The 24,354-nt window shown below is 37.2% G+C and overlaps 1 protein-coding gene across 3 annotated transcripts in view; it reads left to right on the plus strand.

The window, feature by feature from the left end:
• The window catches only part of COL14A1 (collagen type XIV alpha 1 chain), a 251,894-nt gene that overhangs the window by 125,783 nt on the left and 101,757 nt on the right, over positions 1-24,354 (plus strand). For all 3 annotated transcript variants that reach the window (XM_008001445.3, XM_008001446.3, XM_008001447.3), the window contains exons 22-26: positions 2,407-2,556; positions 7,032-7,148; positions 14,648-14,794; positions 18,586-18,642; positions 21,800-21,939. In XM_008001445.3, the coding sequence (XP_007999636.3) occupies positions 2,407-2,556; positions 7,032-7,148; positions 14,648-14,794; positions 18,586-18,642; positions 21,800-21,939 (611 nt within the window). The remainder of the gene's footprint in view (positions 1-2,406; positions 2,557-7,031; positions 7,149-14,647; positions 14,795-18,585; positions 18,643-21,799; positions 21,940-24,354) is intronic.

Genomic DNA, 24,354 nt, shown 5'->3' on the forward strand with positions numbered 1-24,354 from the left:
TAAGGTAGATATTATCAGGATGATGAAGCTATGACATGACATAAAAAACTACTGGGCATATCAATTAGAAGAATATGTATTGGGTATATATTTGACCTAATCATACCCTAGACCAGGAACCAATCTAAGGAGACCTTGACTTTATAGGAAGCTTTTATGCTCAATGAAGATATAAGTTCTAAACATTTGGAATTTCTGATTTCAAAGTTCTCCTCTACCTCTTATTTCTTGGATTAGTAGGAAAAATTTCATTTACCAACTTCTTAGTCTCCCCAGTTTGGAAATGATATGGGGGGGAACTCATCACAATAGTAAAATGCTTTTCCACCAGTCTCTTAGCCACCTCCATAAGAGGATTCCTCTCACCTTTACCTCCCACATCATTGTATCTTGAAGGCATGAACATGACCCAAGTAGAAAGCAATTGCACCCTTGGTCTGTATGCCTGTGAAGAGGAGACTGTGTGCACCAGCACCTCTTACAGTGCCATCTCTCCATTCTTAGCAATCTCATGAAGTTTAAATAGGAGACTAGAATTGATGTTATTAGGATCTTCTCAGTTTTCTAGACCTGGGCCTGCAGTACTCCAGTTGTTCAGCAGAAAGGACATCTCCAATCATTTTTCTTAATTTGGCAGGAAAATTTTAAAAACATTCTTAGGGTCATGAAAACGTTTTCTGCTGTCTGGGTGTGGTGGCTCATGCCTGTATTCTCAGCCTTCTGGGAGGCTGAGGAGGGTGGATTGCTTGAGTCCAGGAGTTTGAGACCAGCCTGGGCAACATAGTGTGACCCTGTCTCTACAAAAAATACAAAAATTAGCCAGGTGTGGTGGCATGCACCCATAGTCCCAGCTACCTGGGAGGTTGAGGTGGGAAAATTGCCTGAGCCCGATAAGTCAAGGCTACAGTGAGCTGTGATCACACCACTTCAGCCTGGGCAACAGAGCAAGACCCTGTCTCAAAAAATAAAAATAGAATGTAAGCCCTTTCTGCCTTCAACAACTCCATTAGTCTCAATTTTTCATCTGAGATGTGGTTCTCGCCCCATATCAATTTTCAGCCTTTTCTATTGTGTCCCATTATCCATGTGCTATTGTCTTCAGGCCCATAAGACTGAAATACTCCCACCTCCAGTTTCTGCAGACAAGCATCCTTATAACCAGGAAAATCAAATAGCAAGACTAGAACATGGATGCATGAGTCTGCTCCAGGCTCATTCTTTGGGACGCATCACCAGTGTTTTTGTCTCTTTGCTTTAGGCCTGAAGCATGCGTTAATTTGTAAGACAGCCTTGCTTAATTTGTTCTTTGGATCATTTTACAAATATTGATCAGGCTTTCTAAGCACAAAAGGCTTTATTTTAGACCAGTGGTTCTCAGTTGATGTCATTTGCCCCCCAACGGAGACATTTTTTATTGTTACAACTGGTGAGGGAGGACTTGCTCCTGGAATCTAATGGGTACTGGTAAACATGCTACCATTGACAGTACTCCTCTGCCCCAGAGTAAAGAATTTTTCAGTTCAAGATACCAACAGTGCTGAGGCTGAGAAATCCTGTTTTAGGTCAAGTGGGAGAAATATACATGTATGGTCATTTGCATTGTACGTGTGGGGCATGGGACCGTCGCTACTGAGTTAACACATACATAGAAAAACATATAAATGTATTGTTGGAAGGGGCCTTCTGGAGGAAAGTGATGAGTATTTTGAGAACGTGTCACTAACTCAAAGCTCTTAAAGAATGAGCATGCATGGGAAGAGGCAGGAGGTAAATAAATTTGTATAGGCTTTAGCAACGAATGTTTTTAAGGCTTCATTAAAGACCCCACTAGATTGAAGAAGAGGTGAAAACATAAAGGCCTGAAAATGCTAGCTAATCAAGGGCCTTGGAATAAGAGCATAATCTGTCTGGTATTAAACATCCTAAAAGGAGTAGATAAAACTAAAGTGGTAACATTGATGCTGGTTCAGAGTGTGGCAAGGTTTGGCCTGGTCTCCATGATAAAATTTGCTATGACTGCCACTTGCATGTCTGCTGGGAACAAAGTTGGTTACCTTAGAAGGGACAATTGAGAATTATTTCTTTAATTGGACAAATTCCTCAATTGCCTATCACGACATAGTACATAACAATATAGCAGATGGTAGACTATGAGGTGGATCAACTTCTTTGAATAAGCACAAGGATAAAACTACATTTGGGGAAAGGACTAGGTCCCTAAAAATAACCTTTAGTGCAGCAGTTTTTAGAGCTAGATGAGACCAGATTGAAACCTCAACCCTGCTGTCTGCTTGCTGTGTAATCCTAGGCAACTGAAAAGCAGTCAAGTGAGTACAATTTGATCTAAGAGTGCTTCTATTTTCCCATATTTTGTTGTAACTAAAATACATCCTCTTTCTTCTTTAGTTCCTGGTCCAACACTGGAAACATTTGTGGGAGCTGACATTAACACCATTCTTATCACAAACCTCCTCAGTGGAATGGATTACAATGTGAAGATATTTGCCTCCCAGGCCTCAGGCTTCAGCGACGCCCTGACAGGCATGGTGAAAACATGTAAGAGCCGTCTCCAGTGGCCTCAACCATACATGGGTTTTGCTTTGTTTTGTTTTTTTGAGATGGAATCTCTCTCTGTCGCCCAGGCTGGAGTGTGGTGGTGCAATCTCGGCTCACTGCAACATCCGCCTCCAGGGTTCAAGTAATTCTCCTGTCTCAGACTCCGGAGTAGCTGGGATTACAGGCACATGCCACCACGCCCAGTTAATTTTCGTATTTTTAGTAGAGATGGGATTTCACCATGTTGGCCAGGATGTTCTCCATCTCTTGACCTCGTGATTCAACCTCCTCAGCCTCCCAAGCACACGGGGTTTTGCTGTTTTGTTTTCACTGTAACTTGTCACCTAACCCCTGCTTCCATTTGTTCATTCATTTTTCTTTTCCTCCGTGTTGCCCTTTCTGGATGGTGTTTCAGGGAAAGAAAAGTGTGCTGTATATTCGGGGTAGTTCGGAGTCCCGGTTGACAGGCGGGATGTCAGTACCTGGCTTTCAAATAGGCTTGATGATTGCAGATAGGATTTCCTTCTGGAAAATCTGTGTTGGTATTTTTCAAATTAGGTGAAATTTTCCAAACAGCCTGTAGCCCGAGATGGCCAATGTCAAAGTTGGAGCAGGAAGAGGTTTGTCTTTTCTCAGAGGGGTCACTCCACCCCCTTGCACATGCACACATGCCATCCATCAAAAGTACATGCCACCCCATTCTCAGCACTTCCTTCTCTACTCCTTTGAGGGTTTTCATGTTGTCTGCACACCATCTGGGACTTCTCATTGATGTACACTACTCCCAAACACCCACGCATTAATCAGTGTTTTCCAGATTCCAGCATGTATGTTCCATGTTCCTGAAGTTTGTTGTACCTCCGCACAATCTGTTTATTTATTTGAATTGACTTACAGTTTTTGACCTAAATACTTCTCAAAATCCATGTAATTACCCTAAACAGAAAATTAGTATTTTTATTTTTTAATATATTTTAAAAAATTTCTGCTCTAGTAGCTTTTTAGTTAAATATTCTAAATTTTCATAGCTACCCTAGAGATTTCAATGTGAATCCTTAGCTTATTCCAGTCTACCTTAAATTACTGCTTTTTGGCTTAAGAATTTTTTTACCAATGTATAATACCATCTTCATTTTCGCTACTCTTTTTCTATCTGTTTTGTAATTCTATTGTTATAAACCCCTCAAGATATTGTTGTTGTTTCAAATAATCGCTATTCTTTCATTTTTTTCTAGCTCTATTGAAGTATAATTGGCAAATAAAAATTGTATATGTTCAAGGTATAGATACACAGATCTGCAATCTTCAATGTGATGATTTATGTTTACAATGTGTAATGATCACCACAATCAAATAATTTTGATACATTTTATTTTCTTTTTTGATAGTCAAATGACATCTTTATTTTTTTTAATTTTATTTATTTTAAAAACTTCAATATCTCTTGGGATACAAGAGGTTTTTGGTTACATGGATAAATTCTCTAGTGGTGAATTCTGAGATTTTACTGCACCCGTCACTGGAGCACTGTATACTATCGCCAATCCATACTTTTTTATCCCTTACCCGCCTTCCAAAACTCCCCCTTTAGTCCCCAGAGTCCATTATATCACTCAAGATTTTCAATCACATTTTAAAATACACATTAAAGATAACACATAAATGACCAAAATACAAGTGGTTTGGCTATGTGCTAATAAAAATAGTCCTGAGTGCAATCAGCAACACATGCCCCACTCTTGAGATCGTAGTCATGTTATTATCAAAAGAATAAGCCTCAAATCTGCTACTTGTTAGCGTGGCCTTGGGCAAATTGCTTAACTTCCCTCAGCCCAGGCTTTTGCAATTCTAAAATGAAGATAATAATAGCCATTGTTCAGGCAAACTGTGAGGATCGCAGAGAAAAAATGTATGTAACGCGTTTATGATGTGGCAAATATTCAATGAATAACCACTATTATTATTGTAATGATTGGGCTTTATGCACTTGGCCTATATCTTACCCTCATCCCTAATAAATAATTAATCTAATCAATACTGTCAGGCAAAAGTGGGCCATATATTAAGCCAGACCCCAGCGCCCCCCGATTGCATGTAGGGCCAGCCCTTTTACAGAAGAGGTGTCCTGAATTCTCTGTCATGGAATATCTTGAGACCTTAAAGGCTAGGTAGTGAATAAGTGTATCTTAAAGGAAATAGTCTCCATCTTCAACAGAACTCGGAAGCCTTGACTGTGGTTCTGATCTTGTGCTTGGCTGTTGATGTGACACTGTTGTGGCTTCACTGATGAAACCTCCAAGTATTTCCTCTGTTTTGCGCCTGTAGCAACCTCACAGCCTTCCTTAGTTACACCACAGCATGCCCTATAGCTGGAATTACAAGCATGCGCCACCATGCCTGGCTAATTTTCTGTTTTTAGTAAAGACAGGGTTTCACCATGTTGGTCAAGCTGGTCTTGAACGGCCGACCTCAGGTGATCCACCTGACTTGGCCTCTCAAAGAGCTGGTATTACAGGAGTGAGCCACCACACCCAGCACTGTGATTTTTTATTGGTCTCTCTTCTCCCCAGTCTTTCTTGTCTTTTTCCATCCTCTTTTCTCTGCTCCCTCTTCAATTTTGTTTCCTCTTTCTTCTCTCCCTTAATAAATATATTGAGCATTCCAAACATCTTTTAAAAGACTGAGATTGTTGAATTGATTTACATTCTTGTCCTTAAAATATAAATTAAGTGGGTTTATTATTTATTCTCTTTCTCCCAAGCAAAAGAAAACCTCCCACAATGGTAAATAAATTAATATAAGATATTTTAAAAATATTTTGTGTGGTTATATAAATCATTAACGTTCATAAAATTTATGTAAATCAGGGCCGGGTACAGTGGCTCACGCCTGTAATCCCAGCACTTTGGGAAGCTGAGGCAGGTGGATCACCTGAGATTAGGAGTTTGAGAACAGCCTGGCCAACATGGCGAAACCCTGCCTCTACTAAAAATACAAAAGTTAGTCGGGTGTGGTGGTGGGCGCCTGTGATCCCAGCTACTCAGGAAGCTGAGGCAGGAGAATCGCCTGTACCCGGGAGGTGGAGGTTGCAGTGAGCTGAGATTGTGCTACTGCACTCCAGCCAGGGTGACAAGAGCAAGACTCCATCTCAAAAAACAAAACAAAAAGAGTTATATAAATCAATTAACATTCATATCATTTGTTTTTGTTAGGGGAAAGAGAGATTGTATAATTGGCTTTAGGAAAAAAGTCTTCTTTTCTTCTGTAACAGAAAGGAACAGTGTAAATGTACAAATTGTAGTTAAACAAGATTATTTTTACCATCTTGAAAAGATAATTTCAAGGTATTTTTATTTTGTGAGTAAGCTAAGAGAGAGAGAGAGAAATAATAGAAAATGATATGAATGGAAGTCAGAGGTTATTAGGAAAAGTAAATATGTTGATTTTCTGCTTGGATCCAAATGATAAACACTGGCTACCTACTTTTCTATTGTCTTGTAGAAACAATATTTTATTGCCTCCCCAGACAACCATTTTTGCATATCACAGTGTCTAAGATTAATAGGAACCTATGTATTTTTAAAATAATTTGTGTTATCTGTGTAAAATCTTTTATTTTTAAATTTTCAATAGTGTTTATTCAATCGTGTTTTGAAGACCAGTCTTTGTAAAACTACTCCTGTTGGCAGAACACTTCCATTTTGACTATTTTACTCTTCCCTTTTTTAAGCCATGGCTGTCTCATTGGTTGATAAGTACATACTGTATTTACTTTTTTATTATACAAGTATTACATGTTTCTTGTGTAATATTTAGAAAACACAAGTATATAAAGGGGGTAAGATTGAAAATTACCCAAAATTTCCTCATCGTTTGCATCTGGTCTTTTTGCTATGACTATGTACTTCCTCTTCTGTTTAAAATGCAGACAGGGCCAGATATGGTGGCTCACACTTGTAATCCCAGCACTTTGGGAGGCTGAGGTAGGCAGGTGGCTTGAGCTCAGGAGTTTGAGACCAGCCTGAGCAACATGGCGAAACACTGCCTCTACAAAAAAAAAAAAAAAAAAAAAAAAATAGCTGCATGTGATGGCACATGCCTGTGATCCCAACTACTCAGAAGGCTGAGGTGGGAGGATTGCTGGAGCCCAGGAGGTCAAGGTTACAGTGAGCTGAGATCATGCCATTGCACTCCAGCCTGGGCTACAGAGCAAGACCCCGTCTCAAAACGAACAAACAACAAACAAATAAGAAAAATAGCAGACAGACCACATCATGCATAATGTTTTGCAATCTGTTTTCTCAAGTCATAAAACAGTTATCTTTTGTACACTCACTCATTGTAAATTGATGGATTCCCCAGCTCTCTGAGTATGCAACTTTGAATGAAAATTGTTCCAGAAGTTAATTTCAGATTCAGGGATGTTTGTGGTGTTGTCTGCAGTGTGATACAGTTATGTTTCCATTTCATTCCAGTGTTCTTGGGTGTTACAAATCTCCAAGCCAAACACGTTGAAATGACCAGCTTGTGTGCCCACTGGCAGGTACATCGCCATGCCACAGCCTATAGGGTTGTTATAGAATCCCTCCAGGGTAAGTACAATCCATCACTTATGTTTTTGTCAAGCATTTGTGTATTTGGTTCTTTGCACACCACTGTGTACAACACACAAGTGGCATTAGACAACAGCCCTCTTGTCGAGGAAGCAATTTGTACTGGTCAGTCATGCTGCATATGGAGTCTGACTGGTTGGGTAAGCGAATTACTAACCCTCTGCAAACCTCCCTTTTCCTCATCTGGTAATGGGTATAACCATAGTGCTGATTTTTTAGAGTTCTGTGAAGATAAAACTGAGATATTCCACAGGAAGCATTTGCAACAGTGCTCTGTGCACTGGAAGGACCCCAAAAATGTTAGCAGCCAGATAGCCAAGACTAGCATACATTAAAATTATATTGTGCTCTAATTTGGGTAATCACTCTCTAGGGATCAAGTTTAAATTTAATGTTTTTCTTAGTGTTTCTTTTTCTTTTGGGGATAACTGGTGAACAACAAACCCTCATTACAGAGATTTGATGTATCTATACCGTCATGAACAAGTTCTTCGGCGTTACAGTTCTCACGTACATCCACAATTTGGGACTTTGTTCCAAAGCTGAAACAGTAAAAATGTCTCACTGTCTTCATTAAAAATATTGAGAACAACAACAAATGACTGATTCCCCAAAAATGAGTATGTAGAGCCAGTTTATCATCTTTTCCCAATATCAGCATGGACACTACTCAGAAGATGAATCAAATAATATACTTAATCAGATTTGTAGAAACAATAGAAAAGATATGTCTTGCTCTTTTATGGGATTATAGGAGATGCTAAAGAATCCCAAATGATTTTTTAAAATCTTCCAAACTTGGGAGTAAAATTGTTAAAAATGTAGCCTATTCTTTCTGTACAAATGATCTTGGTTTTCCCATTTCCGAAAAGCAAAATGACCTAATTATTTCTAGTCCAGATAAGATTGGGTTTAGTAGCCCATATTCCTGACTATAGATACATTCAAAATCCATAAATCCCATTTTTGATCCAATCCATAAAGTGGAAAGCGTACTTTAGGAGAGCACTGAGAGCATTTGGAAATATGTCCCTTGTAGAATAAGAACTGAGATAGGTGGAACATACTAGAAGAAACTCCTGCGAATCCCAGGCAAGATATCATCATGATAGACATGCAGCACCACTGCTTCCTTAAATCCCTCTATGTGATGTAAGGATCCTTCCAGCCTGACATTGGCTTGACATTTGGGAGTGGTATCAATTTGGAATAAACGTTGAGGGAGAGAAAGTCAGGATAAGTCACATGGATTTTGTGGTTTTGTTAAATATGATTGATGGGATGCCAGAAGTAGATGAAGCACATGCAGCGATTTGAGAAACAACTATGAAATCTGGAGGAGTTATGTTTCCTATATTTCTATAAGTCACACTTTAATATAGAAGGGTTGACATTTAGTGGTATTTGCTAAGCCTAAGAAAAAATACTAAGTATAATAATAATCACCCTCCCAAACTAACCCACAATTCTTTTATGTGATTTATCCTTTTATATGATTTAGGAAATTGAAATGAAGGGACGTGGGTTCCTGTGGATATTCATTTCCTTTCATAAAAATTTATAACTATATATGTTGACACAACAATGTATAAAAACTGGCTTTATCAATGGAATCAGTAATATTCGTAGCTTTTTAAATTAAATGCTTTTAGTTTAGCATATTTGCAAAGCAGCCTTGAGAGTTTTATCAGAGGATATGATTGATTTGTCTGATAATACTGATCCAGTCATCTAAAACCACAATGAGCTCTTTCTGAAGCCAAGATCTTTGCTTGCAAGCAAATGAGTCCACATTTGCTTTTTATCTTCAACTTAAGTGAACTTGTACTCCCTCAGTATTATTTTCAGGCTGCCAGAAATGTTTTCAGCTGAACCTTTATGGTCTTAATTGAACAAGAATGAACAAAAAGTATTGTTCAGTTTACTTCTCATCAACATTTGTTGCTGAGAGATTAGATTTATGAAAAAAAATAGCCCACCTCTCATTCACCCAGTTGTCTTACTGAATATTATTTATCAGCTGGACAGCAAAAGATTCTAATTGACAACTTGAAAAGGAATGTTTGATGGAGGAGTGAGTGTGAGGGTGGCAGTAGGAAATGTGTTTAGATATTTTAACTCACACAATTCAGATCAAGGAATAGTCTTTCTACTTTGGAATGGAGAAGAATTAGGTTGAGTTTCATTATTTTACAGAGGAATGTGATCACCATGCTGATTCACTGCCTTTAAAGGACTTGTGGTAAGATGCCCATTCTTCCACGGGCAGATGAGTCTCAGACCCTCAGGTGTTTTGACTGTAATATTGGCTACATATGCTGTCTCTGTGGAAATTTCAGTCTTTCTACCCCAGGCAAAGGAGATACCAGGAATAAATGAGACCCAATTTCCCCATGTGTTGGAGTAAAGCTTTATCCCAGTTGACCTCTTTCTGAATGCCTCGGTCAAATCCTTACAGTTTGATGGGTAATTTTTTCCAGTTTTTTTCCACATATTTTTTCATAGCTTGAGCATGTGCATTTTTATTCTGAGATTAAGTCAGTGATGAAGTCTCCACTGTAACCACAACCACTGGTCAACTTTCTTCTCCTGAAGCTCTTTCTACGGGCTTCAGCTTCTGTAAAATTATTTCATTTGCGTCTATTAACTGAGGCAATAACTGCAAATTTGCAAGGTTTTGTAAGTAGAATAGCCACACTGTATCATTCAGGCTTGTTTATTAATATTCACAGAAATCTAGATAAACTTAAGCCAAAGGGTCAATTTATTGGCTAGTATACTAAGAAGTCCAAAGTCTCTGGCTTCAGGCACATCTGGACCTAGGTGTTCAATGTTCTAGAGATAAAGTCTTGCTCCTTCTTGTATTCTGCTTTCCTCTGCCTTCATTTTCAGTCAGGCTCAGTGAGTCAGATCCAGAATTACATTCTCCCAGCTTCCAGCTTTAACAGTCTTGGTGAAAAGAGAGCTTCTCTTTCTCAATAGTTCCAACAGAAGTCCAGGAACTGAGTCATATTGGCCTGGTTTGGGTCATATGCCTCTAAATCTGTCATTGAGTGCAAGGGCATGAAATAAACTGCCTGTTTGGACCTGGTTGCCTTCCACCCCTGTATCTGGTGGTGGTGGCAGGAGGTGGGGGTGTTATTCAATCCTCCCCAAACCATAAAGACCAAAAGTGTGGAGGAATGGATGCAAAGAAAGAGATTTCAGATACAAGACAGGCAAAAGCAACAGATGTCCTTTACCTATGTAAATATTATGACATTTTTATAACCAAGAAAAGAAAGATTACCAGAAGGACAAGGTCTTCTCAGGAAAGACTGAAACAAAATCTGCTTTTGACTCAGTCATCCATTTGCCAAATTAAATGATAGATTTTTGGTTAATTCTAGGACAGTCCAAAGTGAGAGATTTTTGGTTGGTCTTGGGTAATTCAGAGCCCTGTGAGATCCTCCGTTAGTTCTGCAGATGCTCTGGGATTTTATCCCTCTCTTCAGCTGTTTTTGAGTTGCCTTGGCACCTAAGGTTGCCTTCAAATTCATTTATTTATTAATATATGCCACATAGGCCCAAACGCTTTATTCCCACCCTAATCCCCACAGCTTGATGAACTTCTTTGTAACCTGCTTAGATCAGGGTTCAGAGGATGCTCCACTTGTCCCTATTTAGGTGCTGAGATGTCAGCTTTGCAGTATTATTTATTGAAAAGGATAGAGAATTGCAGCATAATGGAGAGCCTACCTTACCAAAGACCAGGTCCACAAAAAAACGCCATATGGAACAAAACCTATGATCAAAATTAAACTTTTTGGAGCAGTGACGTTATGATATTCTTTGCTTGTGGAGCTCAATAACTACTTGTAGGACATTTTAGTAAGTCAAGCTGGTGGCGTTATTATCAACATGATTATAATCTGGAGAATGGATTTAGTCTTGCTTCCTAAGAATGGTGGACAAATAAAGAGAGATTTTTTCCCTCTGTTTCAAAAAATAAAATTAACTTCCTGCTTTTGGCATGAGGGGTTGAGGAAATTAGTCACCATTTGGTCAGTTTGAATGTTTTTGTTAAGGCAAAGCCAATAGGCCTGAATTGCATATGCCAAAAGCAACATGGATACACCCCCATTCATGGAACCCCTCTTTGTTAGTATTGGGAACCAAATTGATACTCTTTGCCATTAATCTTATAGTGCTTGTTCCAGTTTTCCAATGTTTATAGCTGTATTATTTTAGCAGTAAGATCTACTTATATTCTATTTTCAAGGGTCATTAAAGTACATGGGTTTCTACATGAAATAGGAAACGTGACAGAAAAGCGCATTTCTAGAATTGACTCATGGAGAGTCCTCGGAAGGTTTGTGGAGGTAGATCAGTGTGATCCATGCATAACATTCAGGAAATGTTTGTATTACAGGTGGCCCACAGAAGCTTTTAGGAGGCTCTAACGGATAGCTAAGGGTCAAACAAAACAAAACAAAACAAAACAAAAAAACAGTTGTGGGATTCTGAGCCTGGAAACCACAGACTAAACTTGGACCTAAGCAAAGCAAAACACTGAGTTCACCAAATTTTACTATCAAACCCATTTCACATAATTTATAATCTCACAAACACTTTAACAATTTTTAAATGTTATCATTTTTCATAATATATGAACAAGAAATGATTAAAGTTGACAGTATTTTACTTTGAACAAATATATTAATAAAAATTCTATTATAAAGTTCACTTCTGAAACTCTCTAATATTCACAATATATAAAAATAAATTTAAAATTCTATTTAACAAATGGCTTTAATTCAATTATATTTTTAAAAGTCTGTATTTGTCCATAGACAAAATTTAAATAACTATATCATGTTTATTCTGATATATGCATATTATAATGTATATATATGTGCTTCAATATATGCATATCAAAATATAGTTGGAAATTCAACTAGATTTGATACTTATAAAATAGACAAAAATTGTGTAAAATGTTTGCATTTTATAGTTGAAAAAGCAACTGGTATGCTTTTATATTTTCTAGATTCTGTTTATTCTTCATAAACTGCTCTACAAATAACATTTTGAAGGAGTGGATAGTTCTTTTTAACCACTAAATAATGTGTGTAATATATTTAATCAGTGCTGTTTTTCAACACTAGTTTTTCAATCCCTAGAAATAAAGCTTTATGAAGCTTTGATTAAACACATGCAATTTATGGATAAGATGATCAATCTAGAGGGAAATTTGAATAATTGTTTTTTCACGGTAGCAATGATTCCTCCTCTCAATCAGTTGTCCATTGTGGTAAAAACAACAACAACAACGCTCTATGCCTGTGAGGAAAACACTTGAAACTCTTCAGTAATGAAAGCCGCCCAAGTAGGCTCTGTGGAGTGATAAAGCACTGAGTCATAAAGATTCCTCATCTGATCTCTAGCCGTCATGTTCGCACATTTCATATGCACTCAACAGCTCTCAGATGGTTTCATTTTGGAAAACTATTGATTTCATTTACATTTGCTTAGAATATACCAGTGGAAATTAAAGCAACATCCTTTGAAACTGAGCTTTAGAGTTCTGAATTCAGGGGAATGAGCAGAAGTGGGTCAAGGAGTAGAATAATACGCTTAGGTAGAAGGAGTAAGTTTTAGTATTTGATAGTACTATAGTAGGGAATAGTAGGGAAATAATACTTAACAATAATTGTATATTTCAAAATAGCTGGAAAAAAAAGAATTGTAATATTCCCAACACAAAGGAAAGATAAATGTTTGAAGTGGTGGATATTCCAATTACCTGATTTGATCATTATACATCGTATAGAGGTATGAAAATATCACACAAACCCCCAAAATATGTACAACTATTATCTACCAGTTTAAACAATCTCAGTTCTGCTAATTAGAATAAGGACTTCAAGAAGTTATTAACTTTTCTGACCTTTAGTTTCATCTCTTTAAATTGGGAATAATTATAAATGTTATAAGAATCAAACGAGATAATGCATATGAATTCCTTAGAATATTGCCTGGCACGTGATAAGCACTCATTAAATGTTGGCTGTTATTATCTTTATTGCTGTTGTTATAATTAAATAGCAAGCACAGAACCTGGATATAATAAACCCTCAAGAAATGATGAATGTAATTAATCCATATTACTGTCTCAGGACCTAAGGGCCAGCACTAGTTCTTCCAGGAGATGCACATAATTTTGCTATGGACGTGGGAACAAAGAATGGAGCCAATAGTTAGTCAGGTCTCCAGAGTTCTTTGTGCCTCTGTCATGGTGGAGAAAAAGACAGAGGAGGTGCCATGTGAATTGGCTGTGTATGACATGTCTCTTTGGTCGATAAAAAAAGAACCAGAAATTGAGAGACTGAGTTCTACAGCATATATGGCCCTATACTATGTAAACACCATGTCCTTTTTCCTCAATTAAAGGATTTTCAGAGTGGATGCCGGGAATTTGAAGAGGCCCCTCTGAACTCCCTGGGAATGTCTTTTGCGATTGAAGGAAATCATTGGTGTCAGTTAAAAGTCAAGGCTGAGAGGGAGATACTGGGCAGTGTGAGGACTCCTTGGTGATCCCAGTGCTGCTGCAAGCTCTTGCCTGCAGTTGTGGCAGCTTTGAAGACAACCTGGACCCATGGACTAGGGCTTCTGGAGATCCATACCTGTATCTTTAGACCACTGCCTAGAAGGGTATCCTCTTGGGTGGTAATAAGTTATATGAGACCAAAAGGAAGTATCTGTTTATGTTGTATAACATTGGACTGTGTTCAGAAAATCATACTGAATAAAAGAGAGTTCAGGTTTTAAAAAAATAGGCCAGGGATGGTGTCTCATGCCTGTAATCCAAGCACTTTCAGAGGCCAAGGCAGGTGGATCACCTAAGGTCAGGAATTCAAGACCAGCCTGGCTAACATGGTGAAACTCCACCTCTACTAAAAACACAAAAATTAGCCGGGCATGGTGGTGCACGCCTGTAGTTCCAGCTACTCAGGAGGCTGAGGCAGGAGAATTGCTTGAACCCGGGAGGCGGAGGTTGCAATGAGCTGAGATCACGCCATTGCACTCCAGCCTGGATGACAGAACAAGATTCCATCTCAAAAAAAAAAAAAAAGAAAAAGAAAAAAGAGAAAAACACATGCCCTCACATCTGCACCTGTCCAAAAGATCAGTTAGGATGTGTGCGTATAATTACATGCATTAATAGTTCTCCATTAAGTACAGAGTTGATCTCAGAAGTCTTTTAATAGTAAACATCATTTGTTGACATACAAAATGTGATTTTTCACAGAAAAATACCAGTGAGTGTATTAACTCTTTGGAAGAAGATACAATACTTCAAACAAATATAACTCATTCTGGCTTTATCTGATGTGGGCTAAACGTGTGAAGTATTTTAGAAGCAAATCATCTGCCAATGGCTGTGTTTCAAAAATTTCATATGCGTATGTTTTTGTTTTGTTTTGCTTTTATTATAGATACAAAAAAGCAAGAATCAACTGTGGGTGGAGGTACAACCAGGCATTGCTTCTATGGACTTCAGCCTGATTCTGAATATAAAATCAGTGTTTATACAAAGCTCCAGGAGATTGAAGGACCTAGTGTGAGCATAATGGAAAAAACACGTAAGTCATGTGTGTTCTCTCCTGATCCCTCTCCCCATGAACAAACAGAATTTTAGGCATCCTGTTTTGAAAATACCTTATCCCATTTAGAAAAATATTAGCTATTGCTGTTCAGGAATATACATAATACAAGTTTTGTTCCTCTTACTCAGTCCCAGAATTCATTGCCTATGGCCCACTGATGTCATCAGTATGGGTTTTTTATTTCCATTCTCCATATATGTTTCACAAGAGACTAGAAGTCCACACGATAGTAAAGCAATTGAGACAATGACTTACATTGTGATCCAGATCCATAAGGAACTGTTGTGGTATGTGGAGTGTCAAATGCAGTTTGAGGACTTGGCTCTGACATTAAAACAATGGTATATTACCACAGCCATGAGGATGGGAAGGGAGCCAAGATGTTCCAACTAGCTGACCCTAGAGTTACTGCTTGCCTAAGAAGCTCTTGCACTTTTTCCAAGCTGACTGCAGATGTGATGCACTAAAGGGAAAGGCAAAGTATAAAATTAAAACAAACCTCTTTTAACATGTTCCAAAGAGCAAGGAGAGTGTCAACTTCTTGAAAAGACTTCTAGTCAAAGATTCTTGACCCTGGGTGCACAAACATTAAAATGGTTTGAAATGTAGTGAATTCTGGGGGACATTTGTGTGCTTAACTCAGTATCTTGAATTTAAACTTGAAATTCCAGGAGGATTTGTGTCTGAATAGGTGTTGGGCAATGGGCTTTCTTGGTGACCCCTCTATCACGTACATGGCATTTAGAAGGGATTACTGCCTGTGTATAGCTCTTCCAGCCTCTCCGGCACTTGCAGAGGGAAATCATGCACGTGTAACCTTCAAAAAGAGAGGATAAAAGTATAATAAATTAAATCATCTTCTTTTATGTAATACAAAGACTTTATTTCAGGACACTTAAATATGCCGTATTTTCATATTCCACTTGTATTTTTGAGGTATAATTTACGTAACATAAAATTTAAGTACCATTTTAAGTGTGCAGTTCAATGATTTTTAGTACATGTAATGAGTTGTATCACCATCCCTACAATTAAATTTCAGGACATTTCCATCAACCCAAAGAACCTTTCCTGCTGTTTGCAGTCAATCTCCTTTCCCACCCTGAGCTTCAGGCAATCTACTTTCTTTTATTATACATTTTCCTTTCCTGGACATTTCACGTAAGTGGAAATACACCATATGTAGTCTTTTGCATCTGGCATCTTTCACTTAGCATATGTTTTTGTGGTTTATCATGTTATAGATTGTGTCAGTAGTTTGTTTCTTTTTATTGCTGATTAGAATTCCATCTTATGGATTGTAAATCATATAGTTTTGAAGTTAATAGGAACTTGGTAGTACACAAGACTTAGAGTCAAATGGTTGGTTTGAGGATCTTGTTCTGCCCCTTTCTAGCATTATGGCTTTGGGCAATTCAGCATCTCTGAGCTTTTCACTCATCAATAAAATTAACTACTCTCTTGCCTCAAGTGGTGGCAGTAAACAACCAATAAAAGAATACTCATTGAAGAGCTTTTCAACCTGTATGTCATTGAGCAAGTACTTTCTGTTGTTACCATTATTATCTTCTTAAAAGTCATAAACTAAAGGCTAGATCTCACTATCAGGCATGTTTTTTCTGGGCCATACTTTTTTAAGTTTTAAAGTAGTTTTTGAAAAGTCAGAATATCTTGCAACACTAAGTGTCTGTCTTCATGGTGCCAATCTGCTGGAACCAAGTGCTGTCTGTTTAGACAGTGCATGTATGCTTAAGTTTGCTACAGCACCTTAATGTTTACACTTTCTTTGTGCTTATTGATTGCTCACCTGACCCCTAGAAACATTTGTGTTTAGAACCCCTGATCTACTTCAGCTTCTCCTGTCCTTGACCCCACACTGGTTAACTACTAACCTAGGGTTAAATCCAATTTGGATAGCTCTGTTTGATGTAAATGTTTTCCTTATGTTGGAGGCATCTGTCTTCTTGTAGCTTCTACCCGTTGGCTGTGGTTCAGCCTTTCGAAGCAATGCAGGTAAAGACTACTCCCTCTCTGAGTGACAGCCCCTCACATCCTTGAAGACAGGGACAATCTGTATGTCACATATAGAATATAAACATGTGTCCCCAGTTCACTGTGGTTCTTCTTACCTGAGAGATTCTTTGGCCAGATGTTCTGCCCAGTCATATTAATCTGGCTGCCATACTCTTTTACTGATTTCATTCTTGATTTATTGACCAGACTTAGGAGATGCCTTGATTTTCCCTATTAAAGAAGATGCACAATTATTAAGATGACTACTTACACAAATTTTAAAATTCTTTAAATGGCTTTAGAAACATTTTGTGGGGTTTTAAAGAAAGTTTTGCAATCCTAGTTACAAAAAAAGTCTCAGTTTTTAAATTTTGAGAGTTTTAAGCTTCAAAAATTACCTTTAAAAATAACAGTGATATATATCCATAATAGTAAAACAGAAATATATAAAGTGCATTGTCAACCTCCCTCTTTTCTTGTTCTTCCTTTTCAGAAATATTTCCTTTTCACACACATACATATATACATATTTGTGAAAAATAAAAAGCATATATATATAAAATGTAAAAGGTGTGTGTGTGTGTGTGTGTGTGTTTATGTGTGTATAAGTTTTATTTTTCACAAATGAGATTATGCCATGGTATTCTGTGACCTATTTCACAAAATAATCATATTGAATATTTTTTCATTTAGTAATATATAGTTACCTCATTCTTTTAATGTTGAATCATTTTATTTAAATTATTTTATTTTATTGGATCTTAAAGTTGGAAGAGACCTTACAACTTACCTCTTAGCCTTCCTGACAATGAAGAAACTACCGTTTATAAAATTCTTGGCAAATGATCAGTCTGCCTGAGCTCAAATCCTTCTAGCTATTTGGTGCTCAGTATCGCCTGAGGCTAGACTTCCCCTCTGTGAATGGCTATGATTAGTGGAGGGTTTTCCTGAGTATTTAACTGGAATAACTAGAAGAATTTTCTTAGTTTTTCTTAGGTCTTTAGTGTCAAATAGGAATTAGAAATGAATACATAATAACATTGTGTTTTATGTTTGCCTAATGACACCAAAACTTCCTGGTGCTTTGCCACATGAGCTGGAATGAGAATTGATAATCACTCCTCTGATCTAACTGTCCCCAGATCCTTTAACCAAGCCACACCTCTGCAGAGTACGTGGACTTCTCTTCCCACATAATCCAGGTTGAAAAGATCCAAACACACTTTAGCCTGCCAATGTTACATTTGGTCCTCAAAACCAAAAGACATTTCCAGATGCAGTCTGAGCAGAGCAGAATGAATCAGAGTCCACTGGTGACCAATATCCTGGGGGATGCAGGATGGAAAGGGAAAAGTGCTATTGAGCAAGGATTGATGGTCAATCCTTAGGCAGAATGGAAATGAAGTTTATTGTGTGTGTGAAAGCAACAGGAGATGAACTTTCAAATGGGTTGGCAGGATTCCTGCCTTAAATCAACATTAGAACCACTTTGTAGTTGACAGTTTGATTTCATTGACTCCTGCTGGGTAAACTGAATGGTGGCAAAATGGCATTTCAAGCCTTCAGTGTGAGGATGAGAGGATAGATGGAGTCAGTTTTCACAGGCTATGGCTGATTTATAGTACTCATTAAATTCTCAGGGAAGACAGTTATCAAAATCATTGACTCCCCTGAATATTTAGTACTCCATGACCTTGTTCTCTTTCCCACAGATGAGATGGCAAACTGATGTCCTTTCTCCCTTTCCTTTACAGAATCACTTCCTACACGACCACCAACTTTTCCACCAACCATTCCACCAGCAAAAGAAGGTAAAATAATAATAGAATAATGATCTGATTCTAGGTTTAGGATTTGTGTTGGTTTTGTTTGCCTCTTCATTTAAAACCAGGGTATTAATAAAGTATATTTATTGTGCTACCTAATTTTCTCCTTAATACAAATGCTTATCAACCATGATGGGCTTGAATGATATCCATTTAATATCAGTTCTGCACACAAAGAGTGGATTTACTAACAGAATGCTTAATACTAATTTTTTGAAATATGAGAGCAGTTAACATTCATTAAGGAAGAATAGTTACATAATTTGTAAGTGAAAATCCAGTCTGTAATTTCTCAGGTATGATAATAGTTTCCCAGCCGACCTCTGAAGTGTCTTTTTCAGTTGTTTTTTCTTTCCTCATCACAACAGTTCCTCATCACCTTTTACCTAAGCTATTAAGGTAACTTTAAAAAGGCCCCCAACAAAGTTGTGATCATTATTTTTTTCATTTCAGTAGTGAACATTTATTAATCCTACTATTTATTCTCAAAGCTCTTATAGTAGGCATGGGAAATACAATAATACGTGATTGCTGCTCTCTGCCTATTTTTAGTATTAAAGAGAAATGGGTGCTTGCCTAGATAAATACCAGTCAAGTTTATGAGTTATAAAATAGCAGTTGTATTATGGTAGTCCAGAAGTGGTAATGGTTAATGTTGCTGCAGATTAATGAATCGTAAAGGAAGAGGAATTTGATCTACATTTTGAAGAATGAGTTTGGGAGACAAGTAATGGGATGAATAGCACTCGTTGTCAAGAGTGATCCAAGTGCTTAATGGATTTAGGGAATCATAAATGCTTTAGTGTGGCATTAAAGAGAAAAGAATGAGGATAGAGTTATGGAGTGGTTAATGTGACAAAATTAAGAATTTGGGCTTTATCCTGTGGGTAATGGCATGTTGTGACAATCTGTAAGAAGGAAGGGTGATCTGATGAAATCTATGTTTAAGAATGGTAACTTTGGCGAAATAGGGAGGATGGACTGGAAGAATGAGAGGAGAAAGTGGAACATGTTAGAAGGTTGTATTGGAAGAGTTCTTCCATTCATAATGCATCTTAAAGTGCCTGTTACATACCAGGGAAACAATAAAAAATAAGTTATTCAGAGTTTAAAGTCAGTGGATTCAAATGCTGCAGAGAGTGGAAGACACAAAGAAACAGGCAATTAAGAACTCTAATAAAGCTCCACATTCATCCCAGGATGGCATGCAAAGTCTTCACGAATCAATCTATTTGGCAGTATTATTTCCCAGAATACATTATATAATAGCAAAATTGTACAACTCAGGGTTCGCCATACATGTCTTATGCTGTCCTGCATCTTTGAATGCTATTCACTCTACCTGGAATGCCAAATTCTTTCTTCTTCCAGCTTCGTATCTAGCCTTCTTTAGTCTCAACATCTATGGTTATTCTCACTATTGGAACTGGAAACAGAATCCTAATTGATAAATTTACTAATTAGGCACCTCTGATTCAGATATTACAGAATGCTCTGAGGTCAGAATATTTTTATTTATAGCTCAGTATGGATATTATTCTATCAACATTCATGAATTCTTATAGAAGACTTATGTGATCTGGAAGGGTCTGTGGGATTAAGGATTGACAAAGTAGGAACATTGGTTCTGAGATTTTCATTGTGATGGTTTTAGATGGTGCTTTTACAACTTGAATGCACTGTGTATTTTAGGCTTTGTTTGTCCTGGGTATATTTAATTTAAAAGCCAATAAATTTGTATTATTAAACTAATACTAAATATTTATTAAACAAATATTAAAACATAGAAAAAACATAAAAGAAGAACATTAAAAACACAACTTTTTACCCCAGAGGTAATTCCTTCATGCATGTTGATATATTTTCTTTCTTTGATTTACTAACTAAATTTTTCGTTTTGAGTGTATTTTTTAATAGAATTTGCTCTCATTTTGAAAGTGAAACGTAATTTTCATTTTTATCTTTCCATGGAAACAGAGGACCTGTTTATAAACTCATAATTAGCAGATCTTGTTATTCCTTTCAGCTTTAAGTTCAAACCACAAATTTGTAAAATTTTATAAATTGCAGAACTCATGAGAACAGCTTCACCAGATCTGTACCGCCCCTAGAGTATTAGCTCACTTGGAGATGGTTTATTTTATATTGTAAATAGCTTTAAGGCAATAAAGTTGTACTTAATAAAATAAAAACTAAGTGAGGTTTTCCTTAAAGCAAGGAGAAAGGCACATTATCTCATAGAATATTTGTGTGCAATTGGCATAAGATTAAAAGATTCAGATTATTGAAGAGCAAATTGTTTGCTTCATCATAAAACAGAGTCAACTGCAATGATCAACCCTAATGAAGAGGAGGAGAGGCATAGATAATCTGAAACAGCACATGATAACATAAAAGAACTTTTAAAAAGTGTTCTCAGTAGAGTAGGTTTTTATTGGTATAGTTTGCTTTGTTTAATTCTTTTTGCTTGTTTGATTGCTTTATTGATATCTATAATACCTGCTGATAATACTTTCCCTTGGCTAGCATTAGTGTACGTTTCTTGACATGTATCTGTGGGCAATAGAAGGACAGAGACACAATTTTTTTTTTTAACCAAGATTAGAATTTGTTTGTTTAGGGCTTCAGCCCAAATGAATATCAAATTATAATTAGGTTAATCTGTTTCCATTTTAGCACATGCTTTTCTGCTGAGATTGAATCTCTCTGACATTAACTTGCTAATTCAATAAGAAAAGGACGGTGCACAGAGCGATAGCGTGTCCTTTTTTCCAATCAGTTGGCACTAGACAGTGTTTGCTGATACTTTGATCTCTGAATCCCCTTAGTCCCATCTTTTCCTAGTCTTTCATTTTCATTCTTTTGGGCTGTGGTTGGTGGACACTTTTTTTCTTTTTCTGTTTCCACATGCATAATAGAAGCTTCTTAGTCATGAATAAAAACGGGGCTTTGAATATAAAAGAGTAATTACAGCAAAGAAGCATAGTGAACAGGAGTTTGTAATATGAACATTAAGAAGTTTATATCTTCCCTTTGAAAAAGAGCTTCACTTATCAGAAGGCAACTATTATTTGTCTTACTGGTTTAATAACTACTAAATTTTCCCCTTATCTCTGACTCAAAATTCATTGTTGGTCTTCAGTATGTAAGGCGGCCAAGGCTGACCTGGTATTTATGGTGGATGGATCCTGGAGCATTGGAGATGACAATTTCAATAAGATCATCAGCTTTCTGTATAGCACTGTTGGAGCCCTGAACAAGATTGGCACAGATGGAACCCAAGTAAGGCTAATAAATAATTCATTCATTCTATGTATTTAGAAATTATTTCTCCAGCTCTTATTACAGCTACTTGTCAGGTACTGTAGGTCAGGAACTATAATGATTGGACTCAACCTTAAATGAAAAGATAGACAGGTATGTGTTTAGAAGCAGTTTATTGATGCCTGGTGAAGCTCCAGAGGATGCTTACCCTTAAAAGGTGCTGAGTTCAGCAAACTAAAACAAGGTAGAAAGTCCATGTCAGGGAATTACATACTAGGGTAGAATGTCTCTTTTAATGATACACACAATATTTTCCCTGCCCTTAAGGACTTTAAAATCTTGAAAGGAACACCTTACTATAGATCATGTGGAACATGAAACTAACTCATTCATTTAACAAATATGTATCAAGGATTTGTTATGGCCATGTACTATACTGTCATAATGAATGTCAATCAATGTCTCTAATTTTGTGGGGCTCGTATTCTTAAAAGTAAGGACAGAAGACATACTAGTCAGAATGGCTGTTATTAAAAAGGCAAAATACAACAGATGCTGGCAAGATTGTGGAGAAAAGGGAGCACTTATACATCGTTGACAGATATGTAAATTAATTCAGCCATTGGAGAAAGCACTTTGACAGTTTCTCAAAGAACTTAAAACAGAATTCCCAAACCCGGAATCCCACTGTTGAATATATACCCAAAGGAATATAAATCATTCTACTATAAAGACACATGCATGCACAAGTATGTTCATTGCAGCACTATTCACAATAGCAGACATGATATCAACCTAAATGCCCATCAATAGTAGACTGGATAAAGAAAATGTGGTACATATACATCATGGAATATTATGCAACCATGGAAAAGAATGAGATCATGTCCTTTGCAGCAACATGGATGAAGCTAGAGGCATCCTAAGCAAACTAACACATAAACAGAAAACCAAATACTGCAGTTCCCATTTATAAGTGGGAGCTAAACATCAAGTATTTATGGACACAAGGAAGGGAAGAACAAACACCAGGGCCTACTTGTGGGTGGAGGGTAGGAGGAGAGTGAGGATTGAAACACTACCTGTCAGGTAACATGCTGTATATCTGGATGATAAAATAATCTGTGCATCAGATCCCACGACTTGCAATTTATCTCCCTAACAAACCTGCACATGTACCCCTAAACCTAAAAGAAAAGTTAAAAAACAAGAGAAAAGGTACAGAGACAGATATAAACAGGCAAGCAAATAGATTCACAAGGTAGGGATGTATGCTATGAAAACAGAGTGATGTGATTTAAAGATGTCAGGGGATTACTCTAAATTGTATGTGACAGTTATTTTAAATTGTATGGTCACCAAAGACCTCTTTGAGGAGGTGCCTTTTGAACTGAGATGTGAATGATGCAGACTTGAAGATCTAAGGATGGAGTTTCCAGACAGAGAAAATGGTAAGTATAGAGGACCCAAGATGAGAATGAGTTTTGAAACTTCATACACCAAAACTTGTGGCTAGAATATAGTAGGTGAGAGTGTGAGGATAGAACAAGTGGAAGAAGCAGGCAAAAGCCAGATCATCTTGAGTCTTGTGGACCATCAAAGGAGTTCATTATCATCATAAATGCAACTGGAAGTCACTGGAAGGTTTTAAGGAGAGCCAAGATCTGATGTGTTTCAGAAAAAAAGATTACCTCAACTGCTTTGTGGCATGTGAATTACTAATACGGATATGAGTGGAAGCAGATAGACCAGTCAGGAAGATGCTCTCATGGTCCAGCAGAGTGATCATGGTGGCCTGGACTAGGGTGGTAGCAATGAGGTACAGAAACAAATGGATTTGGGATATATTGTGAAGGAATGGCTAAGAAAATTTGGGCACAAGAAGTACCATAAGAGGATAATGGATACTTTGCAGAAAGCATACAAGACAGAAAAGATTAGGGTCCTATTTTTAGCCTCCTTAAACAAAATAACTATCAGCCAAGAATTCTGAATCCAGCAAAACTAAGTTTCATAAATGGAGGAAAAATAAAGTCATTTTCAAGCAAACAAATGGTGAGAGAATTTGCCACTACCAGACCAGCCCTATAAGAAATGCTAAAAAAAAGTTCTAAATTTGGAAACAAAAGTTTGATATACATCAGAATGTAACCTCTTGAAAGCATAAAACTCATTGGGACTATAAAACAATAACACAATGAAGAAAACAAAGTACTTAGGTAGCAACGTGGTGACTGGGACCGTACCTCACATCTCAATATCAATGTTGAATGTAAGTAGCCTAAGTACTCCACTTAAAAGATACAGATTAGAAGAATGGATACAAAATCATAAACCAAATATCTGCTGTCTTTAAGAGACTCACCTAACATGTAAGGATTTGTGTAAACTCCAGGTAAAGGGATAAAAGAAGATATTCCACGCAAATGGAAA

This window comes from Chlorocebus sabaeus, chromosome 8 (assembly GCF_047675955.1).
Source record: "Chlorocebus sabaeus isolate Y175 chromosome 8, mChlSab1.0.hap1, whole genome shotgun sequence".
NCBI classification, from domain to species: domain Eukaryota; kingdom Metazoa; phylum Chordata; class Mammalia; order Primates; family Cercopithecidae; genus Chlorocebus; species Chlorocebus sabaeus.